The sequence below is a fragment of the Anser anser genome (genome assembly GCF_964211835.1).
Source record: "Anser anser genome assembly, chromosome: 3".
In the NCBI taxonomy this organism is placed as follows: domain Eukaryota; kingdom Metazoa; phylum Chordata; class Aves; order Anseriformes; family Anatidae; genus Anser; species Anser anser.
The window spans coordinates 95,623,664-95,647,078 of NC_139722.1; the positions used below are offsets into that span (position 1 = coordinate 95,623,664).

At 40.3% G+C, this 23,415-nt stretch overlaps 1 protein-coding gene across 2 annotated transcripts in view; it reads right to left on the reverse strand.

Moving 5' to 3' along the window:
- The window catches only part of LOC310896494 (uncharacterized protein), a 175,842-nt gene that overhangs the window by 51,318 nt on the left and 101,109 nt on the right, over positions 1-23,415 (reverse strand). Inside the window, exons 6-9 of one of the 2 annotated variants that reach the window (XM_083828837.1) lie at positions 21,361-21,457; positions 16,462-16,590; positions 8,341-8,505; positions 5,174-5,299 (exon numbers count right to left, since the gene is read on the reverse strand). In XM_083828837.1, the coding sequence (XP_083684963.1) occupies positions 8,420-8,505; positions 16,462-16,590; positions 21,361-21,457 (312 nt within the window). In that variant the 3' untranslated portion in view covers positions 5,174-5,299; positions 8,341-8,419. The other variant, XR_014581538.1, reaches the window with a different exon arrangement.

Consider the following 23,415-nt stretch of genomic DNA (forward strand, 5'->3'; position numbering starts at 1 on the left):
GACTTCCGGAGGGCTGACTTTGAGCTGCTCAGGACGCTGGTTGGCCGAGTCCCTTGGGAGGCGGTTCTGAAGGGCAGAGGAGTCCAGGAAGGCTGGGCGCTCCTCAAGAAGGAAATCGTGATGGCACAGGAGCGGTCCGTCCCCACGTGCCCAAAGATGAGCCGGCGTGGAAGAAGACCGGCCTGGCTCAACAGAGAGTTGCGGCTGGAGCTTAGCAGAAAAAAGAGGGTTTATAATCTTTGGAAAAAAGGGCGGGCCACTGAGGAGGACTACAAGGATGTAGCGAGGCTGTGCAGGGAGAAAATTAGAAAGGCCAAAGCTCATCTGGAGCTCAATCTGGCTACTGCCGTTAAAGACAACAAAAAATCCTTTTACAAATACATCAACGCGAAACGGAGGACTAGGGAGAATCTCCATCCTCTACTGGATGCGAGGGGAAACCTAGTTACTAAGGATGAGGAAAAGGCTGAGGTGCTTAATGCCGCCTTTGCCTCAGTCTTTAGCGGCAATACCGGTTGTTCTCCGGACACCCAGTGCCCTGAGCTGGTGGAAGGGGATGGGGAGCAGGATGTGGCCTTCGCTATCCATGAGGAAATGGTTGGCGACCTGCTACGGAGCTTGGATGTGCGCAAGTCGATGGGGCCTGATGGGATCCACCCGAGGGTACTGCGAGAACTGGCGGAGGAGCTGGCCGAGCCGCTTTCCATCATTTATCGGCAGTCCTGGCTATCGGGGGAGGTCCCGGTTGACTGGCGGCTAGCCAATGTGACGCCCATCTATAAGAAGGGCCATAGGGCAGACCCGGGGAACTATAGGCCTGTCAGTTTGACCTCAGTGCCGGGGAAGCTCATGGAGCAGATTATCTTGAGGGTCATCACGCGGCACTTGCAGGGCAAGCAGGCGATCAGGCCCAGTCAGCATGGGTTTATGAAAGGCAGGTCCTGCTTGACGAACCTGATCTCCTTCTATGACCAAGTGACGCGCTTGGTGGATGAGGGAAAGGCTGTGGACGTGGTCTACCTTGACCTAAGTAAGGCTTTTGACACCGTTCCCCACAACATTCTCCTCAAGAAACTGGCTGCTCGTGGCTTGGACTGGCGTACGCTTCGCTGGGTTAGAAACTGGCTGGATGGCCGGGCCCAGAGAGTTGTGGTGAATGGAGTCAAATCTGGTTGGAGGCCGGTCACTAGTGGAGTCCCCCAGGGCTCGGTACTGGGGCCGGTCCTCTTTAATATCTTTATCGATGATCTGGATGAGGGCGTCCAGTGCACCCTCAGTAAGTTTGCAGATGACACCAAGCTAAGTACGTGTGTCGATCTGCTCGAGGGCAGGAAGGCTCTGCAGGAGGATCTGGATAGGCTGGAGCGATGGGCTGAGGTCAACTGCATGAAGTTCAACAAGGCCAAGTGCCGGGTCCTGCACCTGGGCTGCAACAACCCCAAGCAGAGCTACAGGCTGGGAGATGAGTGGCTGGAAAGCTGCCTGGCCGAGAAGGACCTGGGAGTATTGGTGGATAGTCGGCTGAATATGAGCCAGCAGTGTGCTCAGGTGGCCAAGAAGGCCAACGGCATCCTGGCCTGTATAAGAAGCAGTGTGGCCAGCAGGTCGAGGGAAGTGATTGTGCCCCTGTACTCGGCTCTGGTGAGGCCGCACCTCGAGTACTGTGTTCAGTTTTGGGCCCCTCGCTACAGGAAGGACATGGACGTGCTCGAGCGAGTCCAGAGAAGGGCGACCAAGCTGGTGAGGGGTCTGGAGAACAAGTCTTACGAGGAGCGGCTGAGGGAGCTGGGCTTGTTCAGCCTGGAGAAGAGGAGGCTCAGGGGCGACCTCATCGCTCTCTACAGTTACCTGAAAGGAGGCTGTAGAGAGGTGGGGGTTGGTCTATTCTCCCACGTGCCTAGTGACAGGACGAGGGGGAATGGGCTAAAGTTGCGACAGGGGAGTTTTAGGTTGGATGTTAGGAAGTACTTCTTTACCGAAAGGGTTATTAAGCATTGGAACAGGCTGCCCAGGGAGGTGGTGGAGTCACCATCCCTGGAGGTCTTTAAAAGACGTTTAGATGTAGAGCTTAGGGATATGGTTTAGTGGAGTACTTAGTGTTAGGTCGGAGGTTGGACTCGATGATCTTGACGTCTCTTCCAACCTAGAGAAATCTGTGAATCTGTGAATCTATCCAAATCACAGAAAGCCAATTTCCAATGTACTATAGGTTCCTGTAAAGTACCAGCACTGATCCAGGTGAATTTTCTATGACATTAACTGAGCAAAAGCTGAATGCCAGTCTTTGCCTGGTCTGATTTATTCATCTCAGAGAATTCCTTCCCAAGCCTGTCCCAGGCACTCCTGGAGGCTGGGCTGCTGTAGAAGGTGCCTGCAGCAACACTGCAGAGCTTGGGAAACCTTCTGGAATGAAGCATTTAAAGGATGTGTAAAAGAGGTGTAGGGCAGAGCAGTTCAGAAAGATGAAAAGAGAGTGGCTATCATCAAAAAGACAGATGAGTGATGTTTCAGTGACCTAAAAAGGAAGTAATAAATGCTGGTTTTAGGCTTTCAGTGGGGAAATGGCTTATTCACCTACTGCTGCGTAACTACACCAGGTTTTCCCAACATCTCATCATCTCCATGAAAGAAGGAGTCTATGGAGGGCTTGTAACAATCCTGCCAAGGAGATTGTGCCAGCTACCCTTCAAGTACTATGTTAACAAGTATCCGGGAGTAGCCTGAAGTTTCTCATTACCTCACATACCAACAACTCTTCTGCTGAGCCTCCACTTCCCAGTTAAAAATGTAGAGGAAAATAAAGGATTTGAGTAAGGTTCCCCTGCTAAGGGAATCTCTCTTCAGAAACAGATTCTATAGTTCTAGCACTTTGTGCTAAATAGGGGAGCCCATCCAGAGGTTTGGTTCCAGCCTCTCTACAAGGAACGTATTTTTTAATTGGACTGACTTCCGCATAATATGACCTGTAGAAACTTGTCATTTATGAATACACAAGTCCATAAATGTAAATTTTGCATCTGTGTACATGCAGGTAAATAAGTATCTAATACACAGAATTTAGGCATATGGAGTATCTGGATTACCTATGCACAGCCGTTCATGTTCTGCCAACAAATCCAAGTATCTTCTTTGTATTTAGCATCCTCTTGCCTATTTACATTTTTAACACACTCTATTTTTGTTTTCTATCAACACTCACTTCAGCTTCCTTCAGTGAAGAAAGGTGCACTCACTATACCTTTCACATAAGAACAAGCTTAGTAACTGAAAACACAAAGTGTTGGTTTTAGTGTGTTTTTTTTTCCAAAAACAAAGCAATGAAAGTCAGAAGGTTAAACAACTACAGTTGAGGCTACCTTGCTGAGCTGCAATAAAAAAGAAGGAAAAAAAAAAAAAAGAAAAAAGAAAAAGACTGGTCCAAACACACATTTTTTTATTAAAAAAGAATGTGCATAAATAACAGCTGCTGACCATGTAGTCATTCTTTTTATGAGGTGTTTCCCTATACCCATGTATGATTTCCACATATAAATTCCCTGTTGGTCTGAAAACTGCTCACATGAAACTGGTGTTTTTCTTAATAAATTGTCCACAGGATCTGTATTTCATCTTGGACATAAAAAGTTCATTACGGAAAAAAAGCATCCCAGTGTCCTGGTGGAAAGCAATGCCAGGCACTATCCAGGCTAAAAAAAGATCTGGCTGCATAGCCTTTGTTTCCTGCTTTTCTACTTAATTATTTTCCATAATTTAATAAAATTCAATATAACATTGCATACAATAACAGTGCCTGTGGTAACAAACATCTAGTCCAAGGCAGAGAAAAACAATCCTGTTTCACTGAGGATTTCACTGTGCTAAATTTTGTTTCCTTTAAAATTGTCTAGGAGAGGGAAGAGGCACCTAGCTTTAAAACAGTCTGTCTCTGAGCACAGAAACCCTGAAGAACCCAGAAAGAGCCTGTTTGATCAGATGCTCTCAAACCATGTAGCTCCAAGTCTGCTTACCAGGGTCTTCTCACTGCGGAAAATCACTGGAACCGGAATCAGATATTCTGTATGGGGGGCTCAGTTGTAAATCGAAGAAAGAAATAAAAACATGAAATTGTGAAAAATTGGCTCCAGTGCAGACGTGAAAATAAAAATCTACATGTGTCACTCTCTGTTACTCCATGTAGAAAAGAGGCAATGCAAAACTAAACAGGATGGTCATTAAGGGTCACCTACTCCCTTTAGTATGGAAGTGCAGTTATCTCCTGAATAAACCCATGAATTCGGCAGAGACTGAGTGAAGAATGTGCTCCTAAGAGATTCCTGCTTCTAGAGAAAAATGCTTGGTTTGACAAACTGCTGGATGTGCATCAAAATGTGACAGACGGGCCAATTTTTGCCAGGCTTCACTGAAATAGTGTAGCAGAGTGTAGTCCCCAAAAGCACAGTCGCTTTCATTCCCATAATTCACTTTCATCTGTCTTTTTCAAAACCTTCCCTAATTAAGCTTAATTGCCATGCAGTCACACATTAGTGCAGCATTCTGTCCACTTACAGACCACCCATAAAATGTTTCATAGCATTAATCCTGGAAAGTGGTAGATTGCTTGTTTTGTTTTGTTTTCTAATGTGCCTAAGTGCCTATAATGCATAGTGATGGCTTTCTGGAACTGATACTTGACTCTGATTATCACAAAAAGATTCTTAGTTTATATCAGAAAATTAGTGAGGTCAGAAGGGTGCTTGTGTTTGGGGAAAAACAAGCAGCTGTGATGATTTGGAATCTAATGTCTTTGGTGTGGAACTCAGACGTGGGGATTCCCATCTCTTTGTAATATTCAATTCCTTAGGACAGTTATGGGGCAGACTACAACAACTGGATACTCTCAGCTTTTGTGAGTTAACTAGGTTCTCTGCATCACTTAATGTCTCAGTGACTTAGACTCATAATACGTGATTATTTGGTTACCAGTGAAACCCATGAAAACTATCCTTAGAACTGAGCAAAGGTCTAGTCTGGAGGATGCCACTAAATTTGTAGGAGCTGATCCATAGCAGAGTGTTTAGAAATAGTAAAACAACAGCAACACAGAATCACAAGGAACTCAACTGAAATGTTCCCACAAGCAGCTGATAGTTCATCTCTAAAAGTACAGCTTACTAGAGTGTAGCAGCTCTCATACCTTTGAAGTCAAGATGTTCTCCAAATTTCTAGGATGGTCAAGCAAAAACAGCAAGTACCAGGTATCTCAGAAGAAAGCCACTCCAAAGATGCTTCCAGACAGAAATGCTTAGTCAAGCTGGGTGGGCTGAAAATTCACATGGCCACAGGTACAATGATAAATAAGACAAGCAGAAAGCAGTGCTGGATAATACAATCAGAACTTTCATATCAGTCTGATAAGACCACATTTTATAGAATTGAGATTCAACATGAGGGAACTCCAGCCTTGCTGACTGTTGAGAGCTGGAGTTCACAGAACATGACTAAAAATTTCATTTATCATTTGCTCTGGCTACTCTTTCTTATGTTTTCTAGGCACAACAGGGCAATGCCAGTACCTTTGCCACTGCTAGAAACACTTCTCTTCATCCAGAAATGACAAAGAGAAAGGGAAGAACAAAATTCAGGTCCAAGTTAATATTTCTAAATTATTAAGAAGTTATTAAGTTGCATCTAGTCCCTTATAAAGCTTTCAAGCTTTGAGGGATGTATATGTTGGACAGGGAAAAGTAAAAGGACAAATACCAAGAACTGTCTAACCAGCACGGACTAGTTACATATGTAATTTATTAGCTAAATTTGTCCAAACTACACAGTACTAGAGATGCACGTTCTTTGAAAAAAGTAAGAACATGTTATGCATGTGAGGCGAATGTAAAATAGAGAACAGGAGACACACACGTTATTGCCTGTGAGCCCAGAGGCAAGTTCTGATGCTGATTTAATATTTTAACGTCAGGGAAAATAATTCTCTTCAGTCACACCTTTGTGAATTTCAAAACTGAGCAAAACAAGTCTCTCCTAGTATGATTTGAATAAAAATGCACACATTTCATTTGTATTTTGTTTGACAAAAGCTAGAAAAGTTCAAGTGACACAAAGTTTCATTTAAAATTTCTTTCTTAAAAGTCATAGAAAAAAATAACTAAATAAATAAAAAATTAAAAATACCCCTCACTGTTATCTATGTTGACACTATCTCTGTGCCTTATTTACTACCCAGCCCTAGCTTTCTTTCTGGGTGGGACTGGCACAAGGTAAACACTCATGTGCAAACCGAAATGACAAGCAAGCAAGCAAACCAGAGTAAAGAAATAAAAAAATGTGTACTCGTTCTCCCAGCTATGCTGCAGGACACTGAGGGTATCATAGCTGCAACCGAGTTAGTCCTAGAATTTTAGTACGTCCTAATAGAGGAAATCTGACATATATTATTAAACAGAAATCCCAGCTCTGAAATGCTGGAATAAACTAATCTGTTATAATTCCAACAACAACAGGCCCCTTCCCAGGGAGAAGCCACTGTCCTTCTTTCGTTTTGGACTCATCTGTCCAGTTTCAAATTGTCTTTTAGATGTTAACCAGCCTAGATCACACAAATGTGGCAGTCCTGGGGATGGCTGCATATGGCAGGCAGACTTGTTTGCCACAGGGATTCTGTGCTTTTGGTCCTCAGTGTCTCTGGTTTGGCCTACCTAGCCCACAGGACATAGGCAGTACTATTAGCATATATATATTTTGTGGGGTTTGTGGTCATCTGGAATGGCCTTGTGGCTAATTCGTCAGAGAAAGCACAGTGACATCTCTCTGGCATTGTTGCCATGTATTTTTTAGTTTATTTTTAAAAACAAGTGAAACATCTAATCTCTAAATATACCAACTGCTCACAAAAGTATACAGTTCCTTAGGGAAATGAGGTTACAACAGAATTGTGCTGTGCGAATGCTTGTCTATCATCTGCTTGCTCTTTCCCCTCAGTTTTAACTAAATTTTACAGAAGGACAGAGGTCTCTGTGACCAGCAGACCCTTACAGGCCCTGCTCAGACTGGGGATGGCCAGAGCCAAGGGAGCCAAGTCTCCCGCTCCAGGGAGAGAAGAGCAGGACGGCCTTGCAGCCATGGCCGAGGTGCGCTGGCCACGCACATGGTCCTCCCTGCCAGGCCCTGGAGGAGAGGCAGGGCTGGTGGTGGCAGAGAGCTGGAAAGCAGATGACGGGGCTGAGGAGACAGAAATCCATAGGAAATGAGGCTGCTTTAGTTTGGCTGCCCATGGGTCAGCCTGCTCTCTGATTTATACCATTTTTTTCCCTCAGTTCTTGAGCTCTGCTGAAAATTACTTTTCTGCCAACCATGCTTTCCAGGAAAAGACTGCAGTGCTTGCTTCAAAACTTCTGACAGTATTGTTTAAATGCTGAACAAGTAAACAAATGTGAACAATGCAAACAAGTTTTCTCTTATGTTTTGCTTTAACCTTACGGATGCTTTTCCAGTGAACTATGAGCCAAATTCTTCATTTCAGCGAGTAGGAACAAGTGACATCCTGAATCCCGCCTTTTCAGGTTAAGATCACATTTCAACAGAGAACATCTGAGCCTGCAGACCTCCAAGCCTATTTTCTCCTAAGTACTAGTCTCACAGACTAAGCACTAGTCTAAGTAGCAGTGAGAGAACGTGTAGGTTGGAGGCTCAGTACTGACCTATAGTTTGTAATATGTTTTATCTGGAGATGCAGCTACCCTGTCCCACAGAAAGCAATATTAAGTCCAGGGCCTGTTTCTACAGATCCAGTTTGAACATGGTTAAACAAATGAAATCATATTCTGTAGGCTTCAGTGCTCCTGAGGGCTAGGAAACCCAATAACGCCAACAAATCATGATTTAAAATGTAGGAAGACTCATCAGAGAGTGATCGCACATTTTACAGTTTGTTTTAATTCATATTTAAATTTGGCACAGGCAGAAACAAGAATACAGTTGAGGCTGAAAAAAGGATCTGTTCTAATGAAAGTACTTTGTCATTAACAATCTTACCACTGTGAATAATAAGAGGACTGTGATGAACTCTATTGATTAAAAAATATATATATATTTTAGAATATCAAATATGTATTTAGGGTCCTAAGTGATAAACATCAGTTACCTGAGGCTCCCCAGCACAGAAACAAATGTTGTCAATCAAATACAGTACTATTATTTCACGGTTTATCTGGATGAAATAAGAAAGTTTGCATAGCTGATGTCCAGATGACTCCTAAATAACATACTAACCTTTCCAACCAAATCCATCAACAGCCAGACAAAGAGAAGCACCTACCCACACAGGAGCAAATAAACACTATCACTTACCCAGAGGGTGAGTGGGGAGAGAGGGGTGGTCTGAGTATGCCCCTTGCCATCAGCCAGCAGGAGCAGAACTTTGATGGAGCTAGCTGTTCATCATCACATCCTCCCTGGCAGTGGTAACTTGCTGGAAGCCCACAGCCCACCTCCGCGCTCTGTTGTGTATGGCATCTGAGAAAAGGAAAAAGGATTTAAATGAGTCAACTATTAATCCTTCTCACTACGTCTTTAAAGTCGTGCTTTGCCTGTGATGCAGATCAATAGCTTAGGTAATGACGCCTCAAGCTCACTATCTGATGTTCTGCAGTCTTTCGAAAAGGTTTGAGTTAACCACAATAGCAGACAGAGAATTTCTGCCATTGCTTGCACTCAGACAACCAGGCAGAGAGTTACAATCACTGAAAGCAAAAAGCTGGTAATAATAGATATAGTTTCTCACACAACTGGAAGTTTCTTTGCTTTCTCCATGTTTCATATCAGACTGAGGTCACTAAATCCTTTCTATCTTCTACAAGGAGAAAAAAAAAAAAAAAGATCTGCGGCTTGGGAAAATATAAACTTTGAGGACCTACTCCTGGTGCCATTTCAGGGTTTCTTTAATGATTTGCCTGCTGTCCTCATTGTAATGGCTTGTATCACTATCCAGGAAAAATATACTGCAGCAGTGTATTTATTCATGATGAAAATTTCACATGAGTAGCACTAAGGAGCATTAGGACCACAACATGTCTATATGCACACCTAGCTATAATCACAATTTGGAGAAATGCTTTTTTTTAAAAAATAATTAAAAAAAAAGAAAAAAGTAACTCTCACTAGAGCCTAATTATCACAGCAATATCACCAGTCTAGAGGTGTATAACTTTGAATATTTAAACATTTTTATAAATATGGATCTGAGTAATTTTATTTGGCTCCAGCATGTAAAAAATTGTCAGAACAGAAGTTTCTTGGCCTTTAGATAGACTTTAACAGTTAAAAAAGGCCCAGCATCCAAAACAACACCCCAACAACAACAATATTTATTCTTTCTGCTGAAACCATTACCCAACTTTCCAGCACTAATCCTGAACTCTGCCTCTCGCTAGCACTGTGCTGTAAGTACGACAAAGGGCAGACAAGGGCACCAGACAATATAAACTGAAATGTTAGCTTGAGCATAACTGGAGAACCGCACTCTGCCAAATTCTGGCAAGCCTGAGCTTGCACCGCTGTTAGGGGCAGGTCATTAAGGAGAGCTCAGCGGTGGCTGCTGCTCCCGCTGGTAGAGCTAAGGGCACCGCTGGGGCTAGGCCAGAGCATGCAGCACCGCGCACCCCGGAGCCGCTGTCAGTCTAGAAGGGAAAAGCAGCGTGTGACTGCACAATTTTGACTTCATTCCGAGGAAGGCCTCACTCACAGGAACAGCCGTCTCTGCTTTGGGAAGGGGCAGATCCTTCGGAACGACAAAGCACCGTGGGGATGGCTCTGTCACTTTAGTCACACTTCGCAGGACCGTTCCGCCAAGCAGTCCCAAACACTTGCAGAAACCCCATATAAATATGGCTGTAAAGCTACCAGTGGTCTTTAACCATAAAGAGATAATACCAAACATGAAACCTGTGTGTTGTTTGTTTTTTTTTTTTTTCTTGTCTCCTGCACATATGAACAATAGCATTAAAGGAGATTAGTTTTGAACCACTTGCAATTTCCTTTATACAATAAAAGATTTTCTTTGCTTGGAATTTGCCTTGTTAGGTTGTGTATTTGGACTCAGTATAACATAATACTTCCCTCACTATCCCTGCTTTTAATGATGCTAGCAGTATTTGAGCCATTCATCAAACGTGACAATTGAAACAGCTAGGAGTTAATGGGAGCATGAGCAGTTTGACAAACACAGTCTATTTGACAAGGCTGGGGTCAGGACTAAAAGAACTGCTCTTGGTTAAATAAACAGAAAAGCAACGAAGTAAAAGCAAAATCTTTGCAGCCATTTATCAACTTTAAAAGCCTTTTTGTTACAAGAAACATAAAGTGAAGCTGCACACAGAGATGGGAATTAAATGGGGTTGGAAGAATTCAGTTGGCTTCTTTTTTGAGTGAAATTAAAACGCCTTATTGAAACTGAAGAATTATGTCCATAAAACTAATATGTAGTTACATAATATCTAAACCTATGTGTTGAAACCATCTGTTTCTGAACTGACTTATTATTTTAATGAACCCAGTCTTTCCCAGGTTAGCAGACTGATTCAGGTGACATTGAAAGGAGAGTGATACAACAGAGATGATTTTCCTGACTTCTGCAAGGCAGGACAGCACTCTGTAGGCACAGCCAGGACCTCACTGAGACTGCATCCATTGCTGCTTTCATAACAAATTTACCTGATATTAATCCGTTACCTGGAAGGCAGGCCTTCCAGGGAATCTTTGCAAAATGTCAGAATTTTGCATTTCGACACAATATAGCCGGTAGGAAATTCCTGGATGTCAAATGACTCCTAGAAACTAATAATTAGTGCGTTCTCTAACTTCCTCCCTTATTTGGTTCATGGGCCATTTCTTTTAAACAGAGGAGACTATTTTGGGCTTGGTTCTTTCTCTCCCTCTGTCCAAGCCTCTGGAGAAACCAAGAAAAGTAGAAGCACTGACTCTTTTCTTGCACTCCCTGAGTAAAAATTTTTTTCAGAGCATTCAGCAGACAAAAAAAAAAAAAAAAAAAAAGGCATGCACAATGAAATCCTGAGTATCCCTGGTTTGGTCTTGCATCCTATACACCAGAGACACTCTCCAGACATTTTAGCATTAACTTCAGTGTGAACAAGACCGGCTATCCTGTGATTCAGCTTTCCTGATGTATAAATTTGGGAGTGATAATACTCTCATGACTAGATAAAACAACACAGATTTAGACACTCAAATTCTTCAATCTTATAGCTGTGCAAAGTTTTTTTTTTTTTTTTTTTTAATGATTTGATTACCATAACCATATCCTTGTGTAATAGTTTATATCACTATCCAGAAACCACCAGAATCATTAGGGAATTTCCATCAGAAGCAAGTAATCTGGCAAAACTCAGTAAGCTTTTGCAATCCTGAAGTTTCAGGAAAGAACTTTATGACTTTTGGGGTGGACAAGTTGCCAGATAAAAAATCCCTTTTCTTTTGAGACTTCTCCATCTTTTCTATTGCTTTCATGATTTTATAGGTACTGACAATTTGGAGACAGTAAGAAAAAAAGACATGCATCTAGGCACAAACACAAGAAAGACTAAGAATAGTCGTAAACTTATAGGTTAATTTTTTGCATCTTATTTGTTTCTCATAACTTATTTTTTTCTTTCATAGGGTGATTTCTACAACTAACTAATATGTTTAAAAACTCCTATGGCTGCTGGAAAATTATGAAAGACTTCTTTTCCTGGAAGTGATTGATTATAGTCTGGACAAATGAAATAATTTTCCCTCTTCTCTTCTCATTATGCTTTGAGCAAAACACCCATTACAGGAGCACTGTGCAGCCATTTGGAGCTAGGAAATGTATTCCATTTAGCCTGTCAAACACAGTTAAACTGTCTTAACGTTGCCTCTTTTCCCAACCTCCTTTTCAAGACTGCACTAATATAACCTAATTTTGTCAGAGAATTCTGGACAGCTCTGACTCTTGAGCTCTTTTCCATCTGGAATGGCCTTTTCATCTGCTTAATCCTGGGGCTTTCTGGTTAGTTTAATTTAGTTGTTTTAACCTACAGTTTTCTTATAAAATAATTCATAGATCTTACTTGGACACCTTTGTGGAATTTATTTAAAACAAACAAAAAAAAACAACCATACCCAACCAAACAAAGCCCAATTTTAGTTTTATTTTTCAATAAAAATATTTTTATCCTAAATACTGGCAAAAATGTCTGAAGGTTGCATTGTCTTTTCCAATGTAAACAATACAAACTTATTTTCTAAAGGACGTAATAGTTGCTTTGTGTCATGGTTACTGTCCATGTTGAAAAACGTAAAATATATTAAAAATGTTCAAGTTGACAAACTGCCTAAGTAACAGAACACAAATAGTGCAATACTAATTTTAAGATGAATTTTCAGGAGTTCATGCAGAATATTTACAAATTACATTACTAACATCATTTTTAGCAAGGTCTGGATTCAAAGATTCAGAAGGTCCTTTACAGTCTCATGTCTCTTGTAAATATTTTATGGATGGAATTATTTCTGTGCTATACAAAGAAAATCCCATTTCACGATGGTGGGTTAGTTACCTACTTGAATATTGGTTGATTTTCTTTTTTTAAACAAAAGGTTTTTTTCTTTTTTTAAACTAAAAAGAAAAAAAAAGAAAAGAAAAATCTGTTTCTGTGATCATCAGTATGCTAAACCACTTAAGGAAATCAACCTTATTCATGCCTTTGTTCTCTTTTCTTAACCAAATTAAGTTTGTGTTGAGAGATTTTTTACTGCAACAATAGTAAAAGCCTACTCTTTAGTCTAGTCCTGTGGAGGTGGAGGCTAGGATCCAGATTCTGCTTTCACTTTACAACATTATTGCAATCGAACAATAACAGCAAAGCCATTACTGTTTATTTCTATTATTAAAAAAAGATATTCAGGCACCAACAGACTAACAAAGTCCTTCTGAGAATTCATCTTAATTCCTTCCCCATTACCGGTATCCAAGAAAAAACCTTAAGACACCTGAATAAAAAACTGTGTGCTTGAGGCACATGGAGTTAGAAGGACTGGAAGACTAAACAGCTTAGGAGAATTTTGGTTTGGCTAAACCCAGGGTATGACTGTCAGCTGCTAAAGACCAAGCTAACTACCATGCTCTCAGTCATATGGTCTGAATTTTTGGGTAGACCTGTGTGGAGCCAGGATATGGACTTGATGATCCTTGTGGGTCCTTTCCAACTCGGGATATTCTATGAGTCTATGATTCCATACAGCAGACACTGCAAATTAGGTGGAATTTAATGGCTCTCTCAAGCAATATTGAACAGGCAAGAAACAAAGAGCTTGCTTATATTCTGGCTTAATCAGTCCCTAAATGGGGAACTAAGTAAAGATACATACTACAAAATATGAAGTGCATCTTATTGGTTCTCAGGAAAGACAATCCTAATTTTTGTTGTATTTTACTTCAATAATAATCATTCAGCACACACCAAACATCCTTGTTTGCTGGTCTATAATTACATTAGTGCATGAATAGAAAATATTATTTTGTCCCACATCATGTGGGATGTGTTTTTTGATAATAACAGCAGGCAGAGAAAACTTTGTATTAGGACTGCTACACAGTCATTTAACTTCAAAATATTTTGTAGCTATAAATTTTCCTTTCAGCTAGACTTCTGTAATTCTGTAACTTCATTATACTTGCTTTTGTGAAATAAGAAACATTCATTAAATGAGCTAAATATTGACCTAGCCTCATTTTATTAAAAATTTACATACAAAACAGTGATTTGTGATGGTAAGCACTTACATATCCTATATCCTTTCAGTTGAGTCTATTAACGTGGTCATTAGAGACTACTTGCCCTTTAAGCCAATTCTGACAAAGACCAGAGCAAACCTAGGCTGCAGTAAAAGAAATTCTGCAAGGATGCTGGGCACACAGGTCATGCGTGAGAGCTCCAAAACCTTTCTTAATATACTGCAGATGTTGCTAAGCTTTGACTTTTTTTTAGCTATGTTTTCATTTACTATTTAGGTGTTCACCGTGTTACAGTGTTGCCAAGAGAACCATTGAATCTGCTAACAGTTTAAGATGGGAATTAATTGTATTAATTTTTACAGAAGTAACTGGAAAGATTGAAAGCGTCAGAATATTAATTGCAGGCCTTCTGTCCTGAAATTTGTAGCTAAACCAACAGACAAGTCACAATTCATCCACCTCAGCAAACAGTTTTTGTCTGTGAGCTGAAATTGTCACTACTGCTTGACCTACTGAGAAATTTTTGCTGGAAGAAAAGAACTGATACAACTAGGGTCTCCAGAGTCAGCCTCAAAACACTTGTTCCAGACAGCCTGAAAAACAGTAGCTTCAAATAAAAGCTAATAAATAAATACTTCATTTCCCTTGTCCCCCAGCCTTTCCAGTCTGCTTACTATAGCATTTCTGCCTTTTTTTTTTTTTTTTTTTTTTTTTAAAATAGTAGGGGACCAAACACTCATGTTTTTGAAAGGCAGAAAACACTGGGTCAGAGACATGGTCTTGCTCTCAGTGTTAGATGTATCACTGAATTATCCCTCTAACTGCAAGCACTGCCAAAAAAAAATATTAAACTTGAGTTTAAGATACCTTGAATTTATTTGATGTACCAGGGCACTGTTGATGCTCAAACTACTGTCACTGTTCTTCTGTACACCCACATCAGTCCCCAGAGGTTATGGCTTCTATTGCTGAAATGACGCTCGCTCGAGAGGAACTAATTTGAATGTAGATAACCTGAGCAAACATTGAAGGGATCATTAGAAAACTAACATCCAGAAAAATAAGCTGCTGGAAGTTTATTGCCCCTAATCCTGTTAATAAGGTAGGCTGCTGGGCTTATTCTTCTGAATATTTGTAGTGGTTTTTTTTTTTTTTTTTTTTTTTTTTTTTTTTTTTTTAGGGGACTGAAGCAGAGGGGAAATGGACAGATTCACCCTCTGACCCAGAGGAGCATAACTCTGAACACGTGTTACTCTGAAATGCCTGGCTGGTGGTATTAACGGGGATAACCTTCTGAGAGTGACACAGACGCAAGACTTCGGTTCTGCTGCAACACAAGCTCTGCCTTCAACTTAATTAATTTAAAAGTAGGAACTTTCTACCTACAAGCCAGCTCTGTTTTTGTGTAAATGGCTGAAAAAATACTGCAAAGAGGGGAGAAGTCAAGTCCTGATACTGGAAACAGAAACAAAGTACCTTTCAAGCCAACAAAAAATGAGGACTTAAAATTATATACCGTTTGCCTGCTTAATAAGAAATTCAGAATAACTTCTGTATTAGTAAAGAAATTAGACACCTGCAATCCAAACCTGTACTTAAGTTATTCATTTCTGAGAGAGAAATACTGTGTAGAATATGCACATATGCACACTAGCTGTAAATGTATTCTGTAAACTATTTGCAGGCCCTGAATTTTCTGCTGTATATAAAAGTTAGATCAGTGTTAACTCAATGGCTAAAACTGTATTGGAAGAGAAAATACCAAGTTTTCTAACAATACTTATCTGCCTTGGCCATTTAAGTTCACCACAATACTAGAGCTGAAAGAAATACCAATACAAGAGTGCTCTGTGTCAAATCTCAGACCATTAATGCAAAAAAGTGTAATTTATCAGATCGAAAGGAAAACACTATTTGACAGTGTCCCAAGTACTACTACTCATTACATATCTAAAGGCTACTGATCAATAGACAGCACTATGCTCTTTCGTTGAATAGGTTCAAGCTTAACTGATTTTCATGGCTTCTTGAATGCTTTTATGACTAACAAGGCATGGTCCACATAGTGCTTTGTCACTGATTTGCACATAATCTATAAAGTGACAGTAATAAATCACAAGTATCATTAATAAATCACCAACAAACAAAGCAGAACACTGGAAGCAATGTGGACAATGCACAGATATTCCTCCAAATACTTTGGTGAGTAAACAGGCTAAACACACAGCACTAGTTAAGAGCTGCAAGTTCAAGTCATAGTAAATACATACATATGAGCTTTTAGAGATCTTTAAACAGAAGCAAGCTCTGCTTCTATGTTTCTTTGGGGCAGTTTTATGGAGGAAAGAAAAAAAATTAAAACAGTAAAGAACTGATAGAAAATAAAACTACTTGAGAAAATAAATGCTTGGAGCGCAAGAATATAATCCAGTCTGGTGATGCTTATGCCATTAAAATCACATTTTATGCCTGTTTACTTTATCATTTTGTACCTCATAAATACCTACAGTAGCTAAAACTGTCAGTGATACCACTTCAAAGAGCAGTGCCCCTAGGAACAAGATCATTGAGGTTTGGTCTAGCCACAGTGTGGTTAAGGTTATCACAATGTCTCTTTAAATCTAGAATCTAATTGGCAAAAATCCATGAAAAGTACGCATACCTTCAAATGCAAAGTTCAGAATTCATTTACTCACCCTTCAGGTGTGGATTTAATGAAAGCTGGGCATTTAACATGGTAACAAGCTCCCACTGAATTCGTAGAAAAATCCAGCTCCAAGATACATACAGCAGAAGCAAAGCAGTCATTTTGACTCTAAACATCACTACAAAGAACACATACACTTAACAAGTATTTACTTGAGGTAGAATCCTAGAAACACAAATTTGTAGCTGTCATACAAGTTAGCTGGTTGAGGTTAATGCTAGACCTCTGAAACACTTTTTTCTATAGTGAATACAAGGCCCAATTACTTAGCTTGAACCATTTTGAAATAAAAGCCAAAAGGTTTAAGTTGTTCCTTTTGCTTGTAGTTCCTAAATTTAATAAAGAAGTGGTAAAATTATAAGAGGAAGTCCGCTTCCCTAGAATTTTTGCCCTGACCAAGTATTTTTGCTAATACCACAAGAAAGCTTTTTCCTACAAGATTTTCAGTTCAATATTTTAAGGCTTTACTTGTTCTGATAAGATGATCATCTAAATTCTTGAACATGAATGTGAATCAAATTCCAATTAAAATCTTTAGGTCCTCTCAGCCACTTCTTTGGTGACCCTTGAGCAAATACATGTTTGTATTACCCCAGTGGCTTGAGGTAAAATATATAATTACAACCTATATTAAAACCATCTTTCATCCCTCCAAACTTTAGAAACAAAGTTTGATTCAATACTAACAACCACAGAAAAGAAATAAATAAGGTAGTGGCTAATACCAGGGTGAATAATGGCTTTCCCTCAGAAAACCAGAGGGAGAACTAGACTTTGGTTTATTATGGCAAAGAGGATAGGTATAACAGAATGTTATTTACAGGCAAAACTCCCACACTCTGAGGTTGACCACTCCCTTTTCATCTATTCTTGAGAAATACAGGTCATGTAATGATGTCCAAGTCCTTAACAAAAAACTAGCATTTTTCCTTTAAGGTGATCAAGAAAACTGGTGAGACACAACAGAAATAGGGACAGCAAGAATGTGATCAAGCTACAGGTAGGAGAGGAAGACTCAGGTGTCTTCCCAGCAAGCACCTCTGGGAGTTGTTGAACATCTGAAAGCTCCATTCCTCTCTGCAAGTTCACCAGCCTTTTTGTAGGAGTTTGACCCCAGCAGTTACCTCATCCAAAGTCAAGATTTGGGAGTTTTAAAAAGACATCTGTGGAACTCTCTTCAGAATATCTCCTGGAGAAATGGTGTGGATAAAATATGAAGTGTGGGGCCATGGCAGGAGTTTCCACAGCCATGAATTAGACCTCAGTCAGTATGCATTTACTTATGAAAAGCAAAACAGTTTTGCCAAATTTAATGTGCTTTTACATACTATCAGTTTTACAAAAAAAAAAAAAAAAGACAAATTTACAAAAAATCTGGGAATGGCGTAAAGATGCACTGGGGAGGTTCATACTAGATATTAGGAAAAAAATTCTTTACTGTGAGTGGTCAAGCACTGGAATAGGCTTCCTGGAGAGGTGGTTGATGCCACACGCTTCAACAGGCAACTGGATAATACCCTTAATAATAAGCTTTAAATTTCGGCTAGCCCTGAAGTGGCACCCTTCTAAATGAACTATTCTACTAAAAATATATTGGACAAAGATGAACTTTTTGTTGAGAAAAAAATGATATGAAAAAGAACAAAATCTCCTACAGAAAAAAAAAAGATAAAAGGACCTTAAAGAAGTTAAAATTAACAAAACAAACCTAAGCCTTAAAGCAATAGTGTGAGCCCATCACTGTCTACTATTCTTGAGCATGTGACTTTATTATTTTTGATCCAGAGGTCACAGCTTACTTTAAAAGTGACTGTCTTCTGGGCAGAGGTGGCCTCAGGGGCCAAATACTCAGCTGAGCCACAGATAGGTATACATGAAAGTGGGTGTTTACATATCTGCTGAAGTGTCTAAAAACTTCTGCAGGCATATTTAAATTGCCTGCAGACATTTTCCCTGCCTGTACTACACAATCATTTGTTTTAAAGTATCCTGGTTATTCACATAAGCCTTTTTTTAATGCTTATTCTCATATCTGTGTAACAGTAAAGAAACCTCAAAACTTCAACTCCTGTCTTCTCAAGACCAACCCCTTAACAAATGGTTTTGCTTGCAGTTACATTTGCTAATTTTCATCTCTCCTTTTTCCTATCCTCCTGTGCCTGACCTTTTCCCCTTAACAGAGGTTTAAAATAGAAGATCTTTGCCCTCACCACTCTGGGACAGCCCTTCCCAGCATCTTCCAGACAGGCACAAGATATATGAAGAAACTAACTTTTTCCTCCTGGGTAAAAGACAAGTTTCAATACTGCTCTTTGATTTTTCTTCCTGATATATTTACACACGACACCTCCTCAATGCCAGCGTCATTATGCAGCGAGCGTGAGCTTTGCAGCTTAAGTGGGAAAGGTTCAGATCCAGAACATGTGTTGCAGCCAACTGAATTTTCCTCTTTGATCTTCCACTCCTGCCCCACCATCCAGCATGAAACTCGGTTTTGCTCTAAGGGTGAAACCCGCCCCATGCAGAGGGGCCCACACAAGGTTTGCTACGCCGCTTAACCCCACACGGCTCTGCTGCGGAGGGAGGGAACCGCAGAGGACCTGGGAGAATCAGCGGTGCAGCGCGGCCCCCGGCCCCCTCCCTGGGACGCTGCGGTCTTTGGTGGCGTCTGCTCTGGCTCCAATTAGGTCAGCTTGGAGGGGAATTTGAGGGGAGGTTAGAGGAACGTCTCCTGGATCCACGCTTCTGCAGCAATAGTGGAAAGGAATTCCCACATACGGGGTGCAGATGGGCCATAGCCCTGTTTTCGGGCTGCAAGATGCAAATAAACTTAGTAGCAGCTGGGGAGGGGAACCACCAGACCTTCATGTGCTTTAATGGATTCTGTGTTTCTGCAAATGTGAGTATTCCCTCCTCTCACTAACCCATGCAAATCCTTCTGTAAAGTCCTATAAACAAAGCAGTGGATATCATTTTGAAGGAGAAACTTGCCATTGGGGAAAACAGTGGTCAGGAAAAATACAACATACCTTTTTCTCCAAGCAGAGTGTTTGGTGTGCTTTCACAGATTAAAAACAGATTTTTGCTGGTTTAAACAAGCAGGCAAACTCCTGACCTTCTTTTCACATAATAACCCCCACCCAGTACTGGTCCCTAACATGTCCTAAAACAGCCGAGTGAGGTATGGAGACTATAAGATATGTCTGTCTCATTGCCAGGTGGGAATGCTTGTCAGCATGGCATGGACACATCCATCTCTGAAGGCAGGTGCCCTGGTCTTGATCCAATAAGGTAGTCAAATATATGATTAGCTTTTTTCTGTTTTCAGGAACTGGCCCTCAACAGGACCTGAGATCAAACATCTATATGAATGCTTTTCTGGATCAGCCCCACTGAGCTCAGTGCTTGCAGGTTGGAGATGCCAGCACATGCTGAAAAAAGTTTGTGGCTGAGAGCAAGGTTGTTTTAAAACAAAGTATGATTTTTACAGCTCCTTATGGAGTTCAAAGTTAGAGGAATCTGTGATTACTTTTAGTTTAGCCAAGTGAAATCCACTGGAAAGAAACTTCCTGATTCCAAACTTGTGTCCAAATGCAATCTGGGTGCCATTGTCATTAGTGAAAGAAATTTACCAAGAGGTAAACATGCTGACTTCTTTTCACAGGCTCGTGTGCTCGCTAATGCTTAAACTTGGAATTAAATGAGGAATGCAAAAACTGAGGTACCTGAAAATTCAAAACCTGAATTACATCTGAGAAATCATTTTTAGACAAACTGGCTGCACCATAGACAGTGCCTCTGATAATATGCATGAGCAGCAAGGTATGCCTCTGCATGTGTCTGCAGATACAAACAGGAAACAGTGGTTTGTTGCTGCACTGTCAGCCTCACTGTAGTAAACTACTGTTTTCCTCCAAATGCATTCAGTTCTCCACAACAGCCAGTATCTGGCTAGATCTTACATGGATTGTGGATGGTTGCCTAGTAGATCTCAGTTCAATTTTTTATTCAAGTGGACAAATCTACAAGCATTATTCTTCTGCTGTTTGAGATCCATGTAAGAGCTTTAACTTATTGTTTCTTTTTTCTTTTCCTTTCTAGATGAAAATGTGGTAAACAGATTATTGTTAGAAATGTTGAGAGAAAAGACACAATCTACTTGTCAGGATTGTCTCTGAAAATAATGAATCACAGTAAATTGGAGATATTAAATCAAGCAGCAGTCTAATACTCTCCCTGAGAATGATGCTGCTGCTGGAAAAATCAGATTATTGCCCACATTAATTCTTTGGTTGTTTTCTCTTTTAGCATTAAAACAAGAAAATGAAAATTTAATTTAATTTTTATAGCTCCTCTCATTGGACTATAGAGGAAAACAAAACCGATGATCAGACTTTTTGTTTGGTAATGTGCAAACGATAGACAAAAGAATACAAATGGATGAAACAAAAACCAACTCCCCCTCCCAAATCAAACAAACAGAAAAAGCAACAAAAAAGCAAAGCATGTTAATGTAGTACTGAATCTAGGGCCAGGAGCTGCCTCTGATCCATAAGGCTTTTGTGTTATTTTTTCTAGGTTAGTTTTAAGACACATTTGGGGTTTGGTATGTACATGGGTCAGTGTCTCTGAGGACGCCAGCGAAATATGAAAAGGTCTGAGGAACAAGCTATTGGAAGCCATAACTCCTGAGCTCTTTTCTGTTTGCTTTGGCTGTTGGAGTTGTGGTAGGTGTTTCCCATTTTTAGCCTTCACACCTTTATTATGTTTGGGTTGCACATTAGAAATATTCCAGATGCTGTGGATGGAGACTTCCTCTTGGCCCAAGGAAAAAAAGGTTTCAGTCTCCTACGGATTTCCCCTCTGCTGATCAGGAGATTTCACCTACCGTTATAAGGGCTGAGTTTTGTGGTACTGGTGTTGATGCTTCCACTTGCTGCCATAGCCTGGAATTGGCACGTAGTATCCCAAGTCTTCCAAGCCTTCTTTAAGAAAAAAGGGCAGAATTAGCAGACACTTTCAAACTCAATGGATCTTTTAATTTAGACCTATAAAAACTACCCTTTTCCTAGCCACTGCCACTTGGAAGTCAAAGACGGCAAATGCTCAGCAAAACAGGTCCATGTTTTGGGCCTTCCTTAGGCTGCAGGCGTGACCCTTGTGGCTCTGTGGAGGATTGTCTGCTTCTCCTGAACCAGGAAAAACTGCTGCTGGCAGACCCCACTGCCCCTCCTCACCACTTTAGGGCAATAGCCTAGTTGTAACACACTTCACTTCAGCACAAAGGACTGCTCACCAACCCACATTCACTGAAGAGCTTGCAATTCATGTTTTAAAATGTCACGCATTAAAACTGCTTACAAAAAATATTTTGAAGCAGTGACCACACCAATACTGTGTGACCCCTGACATGAAAATATGAGCTTAAAAACAGAGTATAAAGAATCTATTTTATAGTGTTTGCCTGCATCTGGCAGCCTGTTGCCTGGTTTAGTCTGACCCACCTCATCACTGCAGAGATGGGTCTCCCCACTACGCCAGAACGTCAAGTACTAGGATTGCTTAAAACCTTCTGCAGCGATACAAAGCAGTGTAATGCATGATAACCCCAGCTGGTTATTTGTTCTGTAAAATATACCATAATAAGAATAAACTCTACAAGTGCCAGGAAAGAAGGTTAGAACGATTTGGAGATGTCAGCACCCATACTGTGCCCTGCTGTGCTTGATGCAATCCCTGCTGAGAAAGTCTGCACCTAGTATCTGCTTTACATGTTTAACATTTCTTCTTAGTCCTCACTCACTAAGCTTTTAGCCTTTTCTTCTGTAAAGGATAAAGCCTTGAACAATATTTAAAAAGAAAGAGGAAAGTAAGACTTTGCTTCCCTTTTCTAATCCTGTAGCCCTAACTGGCATGACTGGTCTGTGTTTACTTCCCTCTGAAGTAACATACTGACATATGTTAATTAAATATCAATGTCTCTTGTTTCTTTCCCACATTTTCCTGTTTCCTGTCTTTAGATCTCCTTCCATCTCCTGTTTTTGTATTTATATCTTTTTATTTTCTCTTTCACTTTTGCCTATGATTATTTTCCACCTCTTTCTCTTTGTTACTACCTTTTTGACTCGTTTTCATAGTCTCCTTAAGGCTACTTCATTTTACCTGCCTATCAGATCTTTCACTATGCTCTCCCCTTTCATTTTCTCATTCACTCATTCGTTGTTTTTTTTTTTTTTCCCATCTGAGTGTTTTAATACCCTGTCCCTTTCCCACTTTGCTCTTTTTACTTTCTGCTTCTACTGTTTTAGAAAATAACATTTCACTCTCAACTTGTTCCTTTTTCTCTGTGGCAGAGTAGATCAAAGTCCTGTTCTTTTTCTGGAAAAGAAGCTAGTCAAAAGTTAACGGAAAGATGAAGAATGTAGAGATGACACACAGATGAGAAATACTAGGTTACTTCAGCATTCACACATATAATTGTTTAGCAAAGCTTTTTGCAAAACTACCTTGTCTAACTTAACAATTCTTGTGTTTCTTGTCACCTGGTGTTTTTGAGCCATCCAACACTTACTTCTTAAAGGGTCCTAAAAACACCTTATAATTCATAGAGATATAAGAGTGATGTTTTCTTGGGGGTGTTTCCTGCCATTTCAGTTATAATTGAAGACTGAAATGGGAAGCACCATTTGTGGAATACAGTTATCTAGAGTGGAAATTTGTTTAGGACAGTGATAACTTTTAGGTGCACTTTGTAGAAATTATGAACTGAGCTATGATTTGTAACTATTTTCCTTCCTAAGTATAACAGTAAACTGTTTCTGTGGCTACTACAAATTCCAGAATACAAAAGCAGACATAGAAACAAAACCACATCTTTGATATGCTTTCTTTCTCCCTCTTATGCAATACCAAGCTATTTTGGCTCTCTGTCATTCAGTTCCTT